Consider the following 14,084-nt stretch of genomic DNA (forward strand, 5'->3'; position numbering starts at 1 on the left):
TTCTTAAAATTTGGTAAGAAACAACATGATCAAGGTTCAATTGATTAATCTGCTCTGCTGGAATGAATTTGAGCAAGCCACATGGGATTTCCTTCCTTCTACGTTACACCTTACATACACCCTGATGGCCACAGTGTTACCATTACTTACCTCTAGAGGGCAGTAGCAGTGCTTGGATTGTTCTAACCTGCCGTAAATAGGTCACACGAAGAAGCCTCTGGACCGACCAATCCCCATCTGATCCCCATGCAATCTGTAGCTAGTAATGTCACCGGTTGTAAACAAGTTGTGAGCTCAGTCTCCACATCGTATATGACGCATTGGGCCTGTCGTTTCACTGCACAGGTAACTGTGTTAAGTGTTACCATTTTCAGTCTCTGTGGAGAAATGACCCTTTAATAGATTGAGATATTGGATGTAAACAGCTAGCAGTTAGCTAAGTTAGCTAGCTCATACAATATATAATATATATAGTATACTATATATAATATATATAGTATACTATATATAGTATACTATATATAGTATAGTTTATAGGAGGGTCCTTGGACAGAGGATGTCGTATGTTGTAACTACAGATTGTAAAGCTGTACATTTGTGATTTTGGGCTGTACAAAATAAACTGAATTGAACTGAATGCTAGCTAGCTAGCTAACAGGAAGCGCATGCGCACGACTGTTGCTATGGTTACATTGTTTCTCTAAGGATCCCGGGACACTCCGTTTACAACAAGTCTGGGTGTCGCATTAGACTTGTTTCCCTAAACAGTCTCCTTTAACCGGCGAACAGGTGGAGAGCTAAGTTAGCTACTTTTCGAGATGGTGCTGCTGCACGTGAAGCGTGGAGATGAGAGCGTGTTTCTGTTCAACACCACCGTGGACTCTCCTCTGGAGACGGCGATCCAGCAAATAGCAGCCATCTACAACGGGAGACTCAAAGTGGACAGAATATGTGCAGGTGAAGAAAATGACACAAAACAAAGCATTGACTGAACCTCATGTCAGCACTAAGGCAGTACATTGACAGTGATTTCCTTTGTGGATTCGTGTTCCCTCAGAGATCCCAGAGCTGGCCGACCATGGCGTCACACTGCCCCCCAACATGCAGGGGCTGACCGAGGAGCAGGTTGTGGAGCTGAAGCTGAGGGATGAATGGGAGGACCAGTGTGTGCCCAGTGGGGGGATGGTGTTTAGGAAGGATGAGATGGGGAGGAGGAACGGACACGGTGAGACGATGACTGTCGGCTACGTAGTTTAACAAGAAAATGATTCTTAACGTCATTAACGTTGTCAGGAAGACGGGATACTTTGCGTGTGGTTGTAGCTTTGAGCTGCAAACTGTCACATGGGTGGGCGGAGATTCACCCCTCCTATTAAATCCCTCTTGTGACCTGGAAAACCTGCAATTAAAAAATGTTTTAATTCTTTTAATTTCCATGCAAGCAGGAAAAAATCAAATATTATATATTATAATCTAACAACCCATCTCTTTACTTTCTCCCAGCTCCAAATGATAAGATGAAAGAGGTGTTGATGAGAACCGTTGAGGAGGCAAAGGCGCTGATCTCCAAAGTGAGTATGAGTGGAGACACACAACTTTTTGATAGACTTGTTCAGCAAGGGTACTATTTATTTAAACCGTCTCTCTCATCGTCTTTCAGAAACAAGTTCAAGCTAATGTTTGTTTCACCATGGAGATGGTAAAGGAAGCCCTGGATCCGCTACGGGGTGCGGTCATGATCGTGTACCCCATGGGGCTGCCTCCTCATGACCCCATCAGGATGGAGTTTGAGGACCAAGAAGACCTTTCAGGAACACAGGTAAACAGCTGAACCTGTGGCCTATTGACTGAAGCTTTCAGTCAACAACAAGGGCATAAGCTGCTTTAGCTACGGTACATTTGTTTGATACATTTGGAGGTGACTCTGTTCTTCACTGCCTCCCTAATAATCTCTTTCCCTCCCTCCATTCCTCTGCATCTGTCTGTACCTCAGGCTTCTCTGCAGGTGATCGCAGAGGACGAGTGCCAGCTATGGTGGGCTGGCAAAGAGATGCAGAGGGGGAAAAAACTGCAGGACTACATTGGCAAAAATGAAAAGACCAAGCTTGTGGTCAAAATCCAAAAGGTGAGAGCCCATTTCAGCCAACCTGAAGGGAAAGCAGGCAGTGTATGTGTTGTTTTGTTTGTAATCCATTTTTCCCTTCAGAAAGGGCAGGGGCAACCGGCGAGAGAGCCTCTGGTCACCGATGAGCAGCAGAAACAGATGATGATGCATCAGTACAGGAGGCAGGAGGAGCTCAAGGTGAGGGAAAGGCTAAAGAGACGAAAACACTCACGGACTTTATAATAGGTGCACGCATTAAAAGAAACATGGTCACGTTTGTACTGGATGTTCCTTTTCTCACCTTCTCCTGGTAACATTTTCAGAAACTGGAGGAGGCGGACGACGATAGCCACCTGGACTCAGAGTGGACAGACAGACAGGCCCTCAGGAAACAGTTTCAAGGCCTCACCAACATCAAATGGGGACCGAGATGAGCACCTCTACCTCTATGCCGCCGGGTCCTTTACAGCTCTGTATGCAACTGACTAAGCAGCCTTATTATCACAATCCTGAAATCGGTTTAATGTGGCTGTTGTTCTAGGTCTTTTTAAATTGTACACAGCAGATGTGTTCAAATGCCTTGGAGAGCATGTGTTTCTAGACTCACACTTATACATTTTCTTCAACTGAACTGAAATGTGAAGAAGACATCTGGGGACATTGTATGACGGACGGAGGCCGATGTCATTATTTACGTGATTTAAATCTGATGCCTGTATTTCTTTACCAGATGTTTTCAACCTGTTGTAAAAGTTTTATTAAAGATGTGAAAAAATAATTATATTTAAATGTAATCTTAAGTAAAAGAATAATTTCCAATACAGCCTGTGCATAAACAATGGTGAAACATTTTTGTATTAATGTTGTGTTGACAATCAACAAATGCTCAGAGGTAGTGAGTCAACAGGAGCACAGTTTTATATCCCTGGGAGTGCAGGGGCAAGGATGCTACACCTTTCCTCTCTTTGTCTCCGCTCAGTTACACACACACACACACACACACACACACCTCTGAAAGTGCGTGTTGCTCTCAGGCAGGACGTTGCAGCATAGTCGATGGTCGTTCCAGCTCTCGTCCCAGCAGCCATGAGGAAGTTGTAGAGTTCAAAGTGAGAGAGTTTAATTCCACTCTGTGGAACTGTTGACGGAGTCGATGCAGTGAATCAGAGAGGAGTGGCTCTCTGGCCGGTTTCAAGGAACAGTGAACAAAAAGAAAAACATCCTGTAGAGTTGAAGGACAATTCAACCTTTTTCGACTTTTAATTTAAATGTCTCTTTAAAGAGACGGTGATTAGTTCTGGTGGGTGAAATTCAAACACACACCGTAGGCCTGTAGTATAAACAGCTGGCCATTTTAGGGAACACTAATTATACTTTAGGAAAGATAACACTTTACACTTAGTATTTGTCCAGAATGTAAAGGCTCATTCTGTTGCTAAACATTTTCTAATAACACAGTGTGTCTTGTGCCAATTAGTGTCATCTATACTGGCAGCTCTACTGATTCTTAAGCATAGTGTGGATATGATTGTTTATGGGAAAACACTTTCCTAATATAAAATTCAACTCATTTGAGTCTTTTGTGTTAAAACCCATCTCCATCAACTATGAACCGCGTAGTCCTTGTGATGTTGGTGCTGATGTATTCACCACTTGCCCCTGTGGTCCTGGATCCTCTCACAGCAGCGACAGGCCCCGTTGAAAACTATCAGTGACTTAAACACTACACAAGAAACCACACCTTGAGCCAGGGTCTCTAAATAATTATTGACCAGTTTCTCCTACCTGTGGGAATGCTTTGCTTGACTTAAAAAAAAACTTCTAGCTCAAGAGGTAAAGCAAATTGTCGACTTATCGAAACATCGGCAGTTTAATTCCTGGCTTCATTTAGTGGTGGATGTGAATAAATACAACATTTAAACAATTACGGAATTTATGTCACCGCCCATTTTACAGCATTAAACCCTGTTGGATCTTTTAAAAATGGATAGTACTGCAGTTTCATCCAAACATTACATTCTTCATAAACTGAGCTCTCCAGCAAACTGGCAGAACACTTACAACACTTTACAATGTAAAAAAAAAAAGAAAAGAAGAAGAAAAGGTTTCTTGTTTTGTTCATAATAAAAGAATCCTGAAATAATCATGAAGGTGCTGAACAGCACACATGGGTCACAGTTCACTCAACATGGGCTGCCATTCAGATAGGCGTTCATCCAAATCTCCTGAATGATCATCTCCCTGCGCTCAATCCTCTCCGCCCGTTCCGCTGCCTCGCTCACATAGGTCACTTCCTCCCAGCCGTGCATCGCCTTCCCTTCCGCGGCTGAGATTAAAGAGCTTTCTGTTCCCTCTTCGTCGTCATCATCATCATCATCATCATCATCTTCTTCTTCATCCTCCTCATCACTGTCCTCCTCCTGGAGGTTGACAGCCTGGCTACCAGGCGTGGGTGTGAGCCTCCGGTCTCCGAGCTGGCGCCCTCTGCAGGTCACTCGGACCGACACAGCCAGCAGCGTGAGCATTAAACCGATGCACACGCTGGAGGTGAACAGCAGTGCTGCCATTTCTGGATGCTCTGTGTAGGGAAATAGAAAAGGAAGAACATGTATAAACATGGTTCAGATGCACATTCGTGGTGAGAAATGTTCACCTTTAATGTAGGCATAGGTCAGGAGAGAGCTGCTCATCATGGCTCCTGAGTTTTCGGGCCTTCTTGAACCTTTGGGGAGAGACTCCTCCAGATCCGCAGGAGGAGCTGCGGTAAAAATTTGAATCGTGTTGTCTGATAACATGGCACAGAAAACCCGGGAATTGCAACAGATGGCATGGTGCCGTTACCTTTTTCTGTGTCCACAGTAGGAGATGAAGTGGAGCTGAATATGTCAGGGTCTGCCTCCCTCAGTAAAGACTGTGGTACTACTGGAAGGAAGACAGAAGGGACAGTCGTTATATCGATGTGGACGGAAAACTGGGCCCACAATGCAGTGACACTCTGAAATGATGACTGCATTCTGTCCAGTTGTGCTGATAACCGGTCTACAAGGTTAACACACATTGTTTTGTGCTCGCTAGAGCCAACAGAGCCGGTCAGTAGAATTCTGTCATCCAGGCTCGAAGTCAAATCTCCAGACTTCGATACATGAACAATGTTGCCGCATGACCTCGCATGACCTCGCCGGCATCCGTGCCAATCGCAGGAAGTTTACCAGGATGCCAGCCTTAACCCGCACATCTGAGCTCACAGTCTAGTGTTTCCCGCTACTGTGTTGTTGGGTGTGACATGATGAGAACAGCTGATGGCTGAGATCAGCAGATAAGGATGTTCATTGAAATAACTGTCACATAATGAATAAGGCGAAAACAAGAACATGACGTGAGCTATGTTTAGAATAATGTCACGGAAGCCTGTTCCTAATTTGAAGCCTCTAATTTAACAACAGGCTAGTAGTCGTATCTTGTGAACGAGGAAGCAGAAAATGAGTCCTACCACAAGAATAGACCACACTGAGGTACTTCCTGGTTCCTGGAAAGCAGGGGTCTCTAAAGGTCTGGTTGCTGACAGCAACAGCACACTTCTGTTTGCTGTAGCAGGACTTGGACACCAAGTGTACAGCCTCGTGATTCAGACACTCTGTAGGGAACAGCAAACAGAGACTCAGAGAGCAGTCATTGAATATACACAGAGTGTGTGTGTGTGTGTGTGTGTGTGTGTGTGTGTGTGTGTGTGTGTGTGTGTGTGTAATGTAATGTATTGTACAGTTTGATTGTATTTTAACTATGAAATCACTGTTTGTGGCAATCCTGTATTTTTTTTCTGCTCCAGAAAAGTAAATATTTTACTCAGTGCAACTAAAGCATCAAATATCCAGATAAGTTACTTTAAAGCATTGTGTCTTATTCTAAAATTAGTATAATTTGGTAGAACTAACAAATGACAATGACATCTAGACTTTATCCCACACCAATTATATATATACTGTGTATATATATATATATAGATCTTTTTTTCACAGCAGACTTTGACTTGGCATACCAGGAAAAGCACAGGTGTACTCAGTAACATTAACGATGTCTGGCACACACCCAACAGGAATGCAGCCATTGTTGATGTTGTTAGTTACACCTGTGCTGTTTCTGCTCTGGCATGTCAAAATATCTGCAGTGGGGAAAAAAAAGCCTCCTGTATAGTTTTTGCTTGTGTTTCTCTTTAATTAAGACCACATTTCCCATAATTCCCCGATTGCTTCGTGTTGTAAAGCACATTTTAGTGAACCGTCTGCCATAGCTCGTTTGAACAGAAGACAAACTCGGCATGTTACTGTCGGTCAAGTACAGTTGTAAATAATGAAATGAAAGACGGCTGAAATCCTAAAATAGCTACTTCCAGGGTCCTGGTATTGTTGGCTCACTGTCCCACTTTTATGGTTTACGGAGGCACTTGAACACACCGGAGGCATCGTTAATGTTATTAGTAACACCTGTGATTTTCCTACACTGACAAGTAATATGTCTGCTGAGCCATGCGTTCCTGCATAGCCTGACTCAATGAAACATTAACCAAACTGCAGAAAATACACAACTATGCTGCTTATTAAGATAGTGTTGGTTTTGCTTGTTTACAGTAATTATACTAAGGTTTCAAAATGAATGTGAAATTTATCAAATTTATAAAATGCAATAGATTGCCCGTTTAAACTGTCAGATTAAAGTAGTTTAACTTACATTCCTCTTGTCAGAGCTATGATGTGTTCGCTTCCACCGTGTGAGAATACAGAATATCCCGTTGACTCACCAAACGGGGGTGGTCTCGTCAGGTGTGAGGGGCAGGTGTCCGGCTGGCCCAGACTTCTCCCATAGACAGCTGCATAGATGTTCAGAACCTTGGGGGGCTTACAGCGCAGGACCATCGTCTCCCCCTCACACACCACATGCCTTTTGTGTTCAGCTGAGCGGAGGGAAAAAAAACTAGGATGAAGAGGTGAAGGGGATGATTGCAGTGGGGAGGTTAGAGGTGGGAATTGTTGTGCATAGCTGTGTAGCTATTTCATGCTCACGCACCAGTCAATGTATGAGAGGAACTGATGCTGCAACAGGGAGTTTGATCGGGAGGGGATAACACAATAATAACAAAAGAAGGTAGGGACACACTTGGTTTACACTTGTATTCCACATGGAGGTATTTGGTCGTGCCGGGACAGGGGTCCTTCCCAAACAGTAGGTGGTTGACAGGCAGCTTGCAATCTCTGTGGCTCTGACACTCCGACAGCAGCTTCTGCACAACAAACGCCACGAACAGTCATTTAGCAGTACATAGGATTTGAAGCTACAATTCAGAGAGCATAATTTAAATCAGATGCAAAAAGAATGACGCACTAACTGGCTGACAAATGGGACAAAAAGTGGGCTAAAACTAAAGCACATGTGGGGAGAAAACGTCTCCAATACATCAGCTAACACTGGCAAACACCCACCTATACGCAAGTGACCCAGAGAGAGTGAAAGGTGCTGTATATATCCCAGACTATAAAACGCACCTGTAGAGCAGTAAAAGCTGAACAGCTGTGGTTGTGGGCTCTGAGCGGAGGGTCCGGGTCTGATCTGCACAGCCGCGACACGCCGCTCCCGTAGAAGGCGGACTGGATGTAGATGGTGGAGTGACGTGGACAGTGGAGACGCAGAGGCTGCCCGTCACACGCCTGAGCAGAGTGACTGGTGATGATCCTGGACAGGTAGTCTGTCACACAAGAGGCACCGGTTGGACTGGAATGTGCGTGGAAACGTACACATGCATTGAAGGGACACTCAAGCTGAGGAGTTTAATTTACTTACTTTACTAATTATTAGAAAGCCTGCCTTACGAATTGGAGGTGTGGGGTTTGAAAGAGGTTATTGAATTACATTATAGGAAATGTAGGATCCAACTTTTTTTGCTTGGCCCAGGTCTCAGACCCCCTTCCCAGACCTCCCGTATTTTGCACACTAGACGGTCTAGATTAAGCAACTTTTGGAGCTACTGCTGCTCGCTACTTTCTTTGGAAAAAAGAGTTGGCAACAATGTGCTGGGTTTTTCAGATGGATGATTTTTTTTATCTAGTGTACTCTTACTAATTTCCCAAGATTATCAACCATGCCTTTGAGGTCGTTGTTTTTTTTTTTCAATCTAATGCATGTGGGTTTCGGTTAGTATGTTTGCCCTGGTTTGAGTTCTGTTAGTAGTCTCATGTTGCTTTGAAAACTTCCCCATCAAAGTGCTTACTGCCAGTTCTCTTTGCTGGGTGTCAAACTCCGCCAACTGGCAGTCAACCTAATATGACCCACCTTTTGTAGGGTGGTGTGTAGATTAAGTTACCTCTGATTCAAAGTCCCTCATCTTGAGGTGTTCACACAGAATGACTCTTGGAGGACTTGAATTAGATTAGATGCACTTTAGATAAATTATAAAAAATAAAAACAAACACTCTCAAAGCAATGCCGAGAATGGCTGGCCTCTGGCATTGGTGCTATAGTCTCGAACACAAAATGAAACATGTATTTAACTCCTCAGTCCTCACACTGTATATCTTTTACATTACCCCATCTTGAAACACTGGCAATGTGGGGAAAACAGAATGGAACCACCTTATTTATTACACCATGCATCACCTGTACAGAACCCTTCCCGTGGTCTTTAACCATTCTCATCCTACATTTACTCCCCTCCTTCTCCCACTGCACCACCATCATCATCATCATCATCATCATCATCTTACTTGAAAAGTCAGCCAGTCCACTCATGCGTCTGGTCCACAGGAGTAGTGTGAGGTAGAAGAGGCTGTGGCTAAAGTCTGGTCCGTGGCAAGGACGCGTCATATCATATTAAACACACTGGAAATGTCACTGTAGGCGACAGAACTTCATAAAAAAAAATTTAAAATTACAAAAGCGTCATCTTCTTAAACGTTTAGTTTGGATGTAGTAGGCCTGGAGAAAGGCCCCGCTTCATCCATCTGTTTTCCCCGATGAAGCGCCACACAGCGCCAGTGCGTGCTGGTGAGCAGCTCTCCGCAGCAGCGGACCAAGGAGGTGGTTTAGTGAGAAATAGCAGCTGCGCAACAAGTTGGTCAGAAAAACGGACAGAGGCGGTGGATTAAGCCGACGCGTGGCGTTGCTCACAGTCCGACTCTCCCGCTGTTCAAACACACCAACGATTTGTGAGCAGATGCACGTGGAAACTGAACGCAACTTACAGTAACAGCTGCGTGTGAATTATGGTGTGGGCGTGGCAGATACAACTATTTTAAAGGGAAGAGGGGCGACGCACTCAATGGTGTGACGCATTGGCAGGATATTTTATCCCCCCCCCCCACACACACACACACACACACACACTATGAGGCACATGTTTACCTTTTGGATTATGACAAAATGCTTTCATTCAGTGAGGTTTCTCCTGTGCCTTTCTTTCTCTTCCTTCTCTCGCACTGCTATGAACTAACACAACATCATTTGTTTAATAGAGGTTATCAATAAGCAATATATAGCAATATGTATCCTTCTCTGTACATTCATTTTCTCTATTTATGTGAATTGTGTGATTCGAATAAACACAAATCTAACTCAAAACCTAAAGGTTGGCGTTTCTGACTTAGATTTTTCTTCTTGGCCTCCCTATATTAATATATATATATTTATACATAGTGAGGCAGAAGAAAAATCTAAGTTCCATATATATGACTAAATATTTGGCAGAAAGTGTGATAGCTGTCCCACGCAAAACCAATAATGTAGAGTCGAAGTTATTATAAACAGGAAGAAAAAACTTTCTTTTCAAGACAGCAATCCTTGAATTAGTAGGCAAGTAATGGTGTCAGTGACCAACACATATATACATAGTCTGTGTGTGTCCCAAGTTGATTTCCATGGGATGATATTTTGATTCTGTTTCTTTTCATGAAGTGTTGATGCCCTAACCGCGGTGCCTTTGAAAGAAGCAGGGGGCCTACTGGGTGAATTGCTCCCCGGCCCACATCCATGACCTACTCCATGGTAACCGGTCCAGACCTACACAGCAGTCAGGCTGACAGACGTTGGGGTCTCCACGCTCGGCTCCGCGGGGGGAACACTGGCAGTGGGAGGAACTGAGAGGTGATATTTTGCATATAAACTGGTCTGCAGGCCCCCTAGTCGGTTACATTCTCTGTATTTTAGCTTTAGGCACCATGGGAGTGGCTCCAAACCCCCTTTTCATCTGCGGTTATCCCTCCAAAGCCTGTGGAATTTTGTTGTCAAACTCAAAATGTTTCCTGCACTTTGTTTTGAAGACAAGATTCAGACTTGTAGGAGAGTAAAATTGCACTCAAGTGAATGTACTCATACGATTACTCGATTCATGTTTTGAGCATTGTTGAAATAAGTTCTGAAATATGAAGATGTGGAGTCTTATGTAGAAATAAGAATTAGAAAATGTAACTTGTGTCCCTTGGTAAGGCTGTCTCACATCAGCATACGATTCCAGTTAATGACATAAATGTCTTTACACCTAAGAATAAGGTAGAACTTATAGAAGTATTGATTCTTAGTAGAGTTCATGTAAATGCAAAGTGTTTATTACTTTTGAAAAGATTCTTCCAAAGTTGACATCCAGACAATCTAAACATATTAAACTGTCTGTGTTTGGCCAGACAGATGGATGATTAATATACGTCTGGCAGACAGACTGACTTTGATCAAAGAAAGAAATTACACACGACATGTTTTTAAAACACAACCTCTTAATTAGCTAGTACAGACTAGAAACGAAAGACAAAACATTTGATCAGTGTTGACGATGTTTTGTAACGAACAGGAAGAAGGTGAGATAAAGTGAACAGGTCCGACCACAGGAAAGAAAGATCAGTTTATATTTTGAATTGCTCATATATCAAAATATTTGAAGTCGTCTTTTTACGGCACAATCTTTCAAAGAAATCCTCCGCGTTGGAACACATGTTTCCTGTCTAGGGAGGTTAAGAACATGCAAAAGAGGGAGACCCTTTGATTGGTTTGAGGGGAACAACATTGTTGAAACTGCATTCAAATGCAAAAGAGCAGATTTTGGGAAGGGAAACATTTTGACTTCAATGTAATACTTTAGTCTTTAGTTGGCTGCTGCAACACATTACAAAGAGCCAACAAGACATGGAAACAATTACTTTATTATTTTTTCAAACACAGAAATGTACAGCTCAAACTTCACAAACATCTTCACTTGAAATCCATATTCATCTCAAGTTGGGAACAAATTGCAGCCTGTGATGGAGGGAAACACATCTGCATTCAAATAAAACAGTAAGCAACCAGCTCTCATCCGTCATTGAATAAAAGATAAAGATACTCACCAATTCTCTTTTTGCTTCTTCTATTTTCACTTGAGCAAGAGACGGGCTCTGTTGTGGTTTAGAAGGTAAAACAAAACATGTTGTTAAGTCAAATAGACAATAGAAATGTGATTTGTCAAGTTGGTTTGATTAAGGGAAATCTACGAACATAACCGCCATCATAAAAATATTTAGAATAATGTGAAAGCACTGTTGGTTGTTGGACTGTTCGCAGGGAAAACAGGAAAACAAACGTACTGGGCTTAAGTCCATGTAAGGCTCCAGTTTCTTTTTCATGGGGATTATTTCCTGTTTCAGCGCGGTGACGTCCTACAAAGACAAAAAACAAGATGCCGCATTTCAAACCCTGAGAGCAGAAAGTGTTGCATCTTCATCACCATGGTGCTCGATTGCGTTGCATGTGTAACAGCAGAAATGACCTCAGAGAGCTGCACAACAGCCTGGTGGGTGATGGATTTGTCCATCTTCCTGGATACAAGTTGAGCCTGCAGAAGATTGATAGAAGAGAGTAAAACATTATATATATATAAAACTCTTGAATATCCTCCCCATCATTTTCAAAAGCCGTATATTGTACCAATGAGTCAGCCCCTCAATGCGCTACGCAGCTATATTACAGATGCAGGTATACCATTACAACGTACCTCTGCCCTCTCCCGCCTGCTGCTGAGCTCTTTAGTCTTCGCCGTAACAAAGTCCATGTTGAGCATTCTCTCCTCCGCTTTAGCGCTCTCCACTGACTGTGACTTGGCGGTTTTGTCGATGTCCCTGAAGACAGTTAAGAGCACTGATCACAGAAGACGTACAGGACTGTGTATTTGTATTTACTGTAAGATAACACAACATCATGATGTCAAAGCCATCGTCCTCTGCATCCGTGTTCTTACTCTTGCAAGTTGCTCCGCAGCACCAGAGTAGCACCGAGTCGATTTCTTAAGGCCCTGAGTTCCCTCTCGAGTCTCCGGTTTGACTTCTCTTCTTCCAGCAGAGCGTTGGTGAGGTTGTTCACTGCTGGCATGAAGCTAGACGAGACGGGGGAAAAAAAATCCAAACTTTTCATGTCTTTCATCAAGGAAACTACCGTCTAGCGAATAGACAGCATCAACGTCAGCGTACCTGCCCAGTGACGTGTCTCTGACTCCGAGCACCATGGCCGTGTCCACTAAAGCAGACAGATAGTCGTCAGCGGGCTTCGACAAGCTTGCGTAGGACAGACCTACGCCTTGTAGGAGAACATCTCGGTAATGAGCGCCTGGACGGAGGAAACACAGCTGAGTTCTGAGAAAAATGCTGAGGTGTGAATCAATGGACTGTCTTACACTTGACGAGAACTGCATGCAGTGAAGCATGTAAAGACACAGAATCAGCCTGTTAAAATGTCTGTAGTTTTGGCCTTCATTTCCCGTTATAATAATGTACTCGCCACAATAATTGCTGAGATCTGGGTGGCAATTAAAAGAAGCCCAATGGGACAATAAACTCACTATCACCTGTGTGTTTTCCTGTGTAATAAAGTGTAAAAGTAGTTATCCTATAAAATAGGTGTTGCTGTTGGTTTCTACTATCAGATAGTCTTCTTAAATCACAGACTAAAACTCTGCAATCTGAATTTCCCTGCATCACTCACCCTCGGACTGGTACTCGGATGCTTTCTGTTTGAGGTCTTCTGAGAGAAGAGCTGTGTCACTGCACCGGACTTCACTGGACTGTGCCAGCTGGTACAGCACGTGCACCGTCCTCGTGTTGACCTCAAAGTGTGGCACCGGCTGATCTCCAAACACCGTGCTGAGCCAGCTGTTCACCTGAGGAGCGCCATGAAAACAGCAGGGTAAACAGAAGCCAACAGCGATCACTGCATTAACTTATTATGTCATTGTTATTTAAATACTGATCGTTACCTTCTTGATCTTCTCGCACATTGTGAATACAAAGGTAACGACGACCACAACGACTGGCTTCTTTACGCGTTTACAGCCCTAAAAACAACCCCGACAAGTTTTCCCTCTTTGGTTTAGCGCCCCTGAATTCAATGTAATAACTTCCGGGTCACTAGCCAATGAAGAGCTGGAGCAAATGTTGAAACTACTTTTGGTGGAAACAACTGTTTTCATTTTTGAATTTGATGAAATTAGACGAACATTGGTAACGAATTGAATAGCTAAAGGCAAACAAGGTGACGAATTATGCAAATATCAGACAATAAAGCTCTTTCTCTTTCCGGTTCACGTTCCCTCTTGGCTCCCAAAGATAAAGATTACATCAAGATAGTTCACGTCGGTTGCCCTGAGATAACCTTTTCACACGCTTATGAGAAACGTATATAATCACTAAATAAATGAGTGGGTGTTTTTTTTGTTTGTTTTAATTGTATTTGGCTGTACAATACACACATACACGTACACACACTACCCAGTAGGGTAAAATCGGTAACTCCAATGACAAATATTGGCTCTTTTCGTATATTATAGTAATTGTGGCTAATATACAACGTGCATTATGTATCATATATGTAATATATATATCATATAATACATACTAATATTCTATGTTGCTGAAGGTTCATATATGGTTGTTAAGATTTAGGTGTGAAAACAAAACGGATGACTTGACGAAAGCGGAAG

At 43.1% G+C, this 14,084-nt stretch overlaps 3 protein-coding genes across 5 annotated transcripts; 1 reads left to right on the forward strand and 2 right to left on the reverse strand.

Annotated features, from left to right (window-relative positions):
* The first annotated feature begins 10 nt into the window (after positions 1-10).
* cfap298 (cilia and flagella associated protein 298) lies at positions 11-2,882 on the forward strand. The gene is made up of 8 exons (XM_076101145.1): positions 11-345; positions 790-957; positions 1,058-1,225; positions 1,504-1,571; positions 1,661-1,819; positions 1,994-2,125; positions 2,207-2,302; positions 2,428-2,882. The coding sequence occupies exons 2-8, from the start codon at positions 819-821 to the stop codon at positions 2,536-2,538; spliced, it is 873 nt and encodes a 290-aa protein (XP_075957260.1). The 5' UTR covers positions 11-345; positions 790-818; the 3' UTR covers positions 2,539-2,882.
* Positions 2,883-3,938: 1,056 nt separating this feature from the next.
* On the reverse strand, positions 3,939-9,355 carry eva1c (eva-1 homolog C (C. elegans)). Of its 2 annotated transcripts, none has more exons than XM_076101144.1 (8): positions 8,857-9,355; positions 7,642-7,841; positions 7,256-7,379; positions 6,900-7,052; positions 5,595-5,738; positions 4,946-5,023; positions 4,758-4,862; positions 3,939-4,682 (listed from the first exon to the last, which is right to left on the reverse strand). In XM_076101144.1, exons 1-8 carry the CDS (start codon positions 8,954-8,956, stop codon positions 4,288-4,290), a joined length of 1,299 nt encoding a protein of 432 aa, XP_075957259.1. In that variant the 5' UTR covers positions 8,957-9,355; the 3' UTR covers positions 3,939-4,287. The 2 variants fall into 2 exon arrangements, with proteins under 2 accessions (XP_075957259.1, XP_075957258.1); XM_076101143.1 differs by having other exon boundaries at positions 4,946-5,026.
* A 1,906-nt stretch (positions 9,356-11,261) lies between these two features.
* haus1 (HAUS augmin-like complex, subunit 1) lies at positions 11,262-13,818 on the reverse strand. 2 transcript variants are annotated; one of them, XM_076101948.1, is made up of 9 exons: positions 13,362-13,818; positions 13,091-13,265; positions 12,580-12,715; positions 12,351-12,485; positions 12,108-12,231; positions 11,883-11,948; positions 11,701-11,772; positions 11,464-11,511; positions 11,262-11,395 (listed from the first exon to the last, which is right to left on the reverse strand). In XM_076101948.1, the coding sequence occupies exons 1-9, from the start codon at positions 13,380-13,382 to the stop codon at positions 11,330-11,332; spliced, it is 843 nt and encodes a 280-aa protein (XP_075958063.1). In that variant the 5' UTR covers positions 13,383-13,818; the 3' UTR covers positions 11,262-11,329. The 2 variants fall into 2 exon arrangements, with proteins under 2 accessions (XP_075958063.1, XP_075958064.1); XM_076101949.1 differs by having other exon boundaries at positions 11,262-11,374; positions 13,362-13,776.
* Between the last annotated feature and the right edge of the window lie 266 nt (positions 13,819-14,084).

Source organism: Anarhichas minor, unplaced genomic scaffold (assembly GCF_050575085.1).
Source record: "Anarhichas minor isolate MPS153535 unplaced genomic scaffold, ASM5057508v1 ptg000027l, whole genome shotgun sequence".
NCBI lineage: Eukaryota > Metazoa > Chordata > Actinopteri > Perciformes > Anarhichadidae > Anarhichas > Anarhichas minor.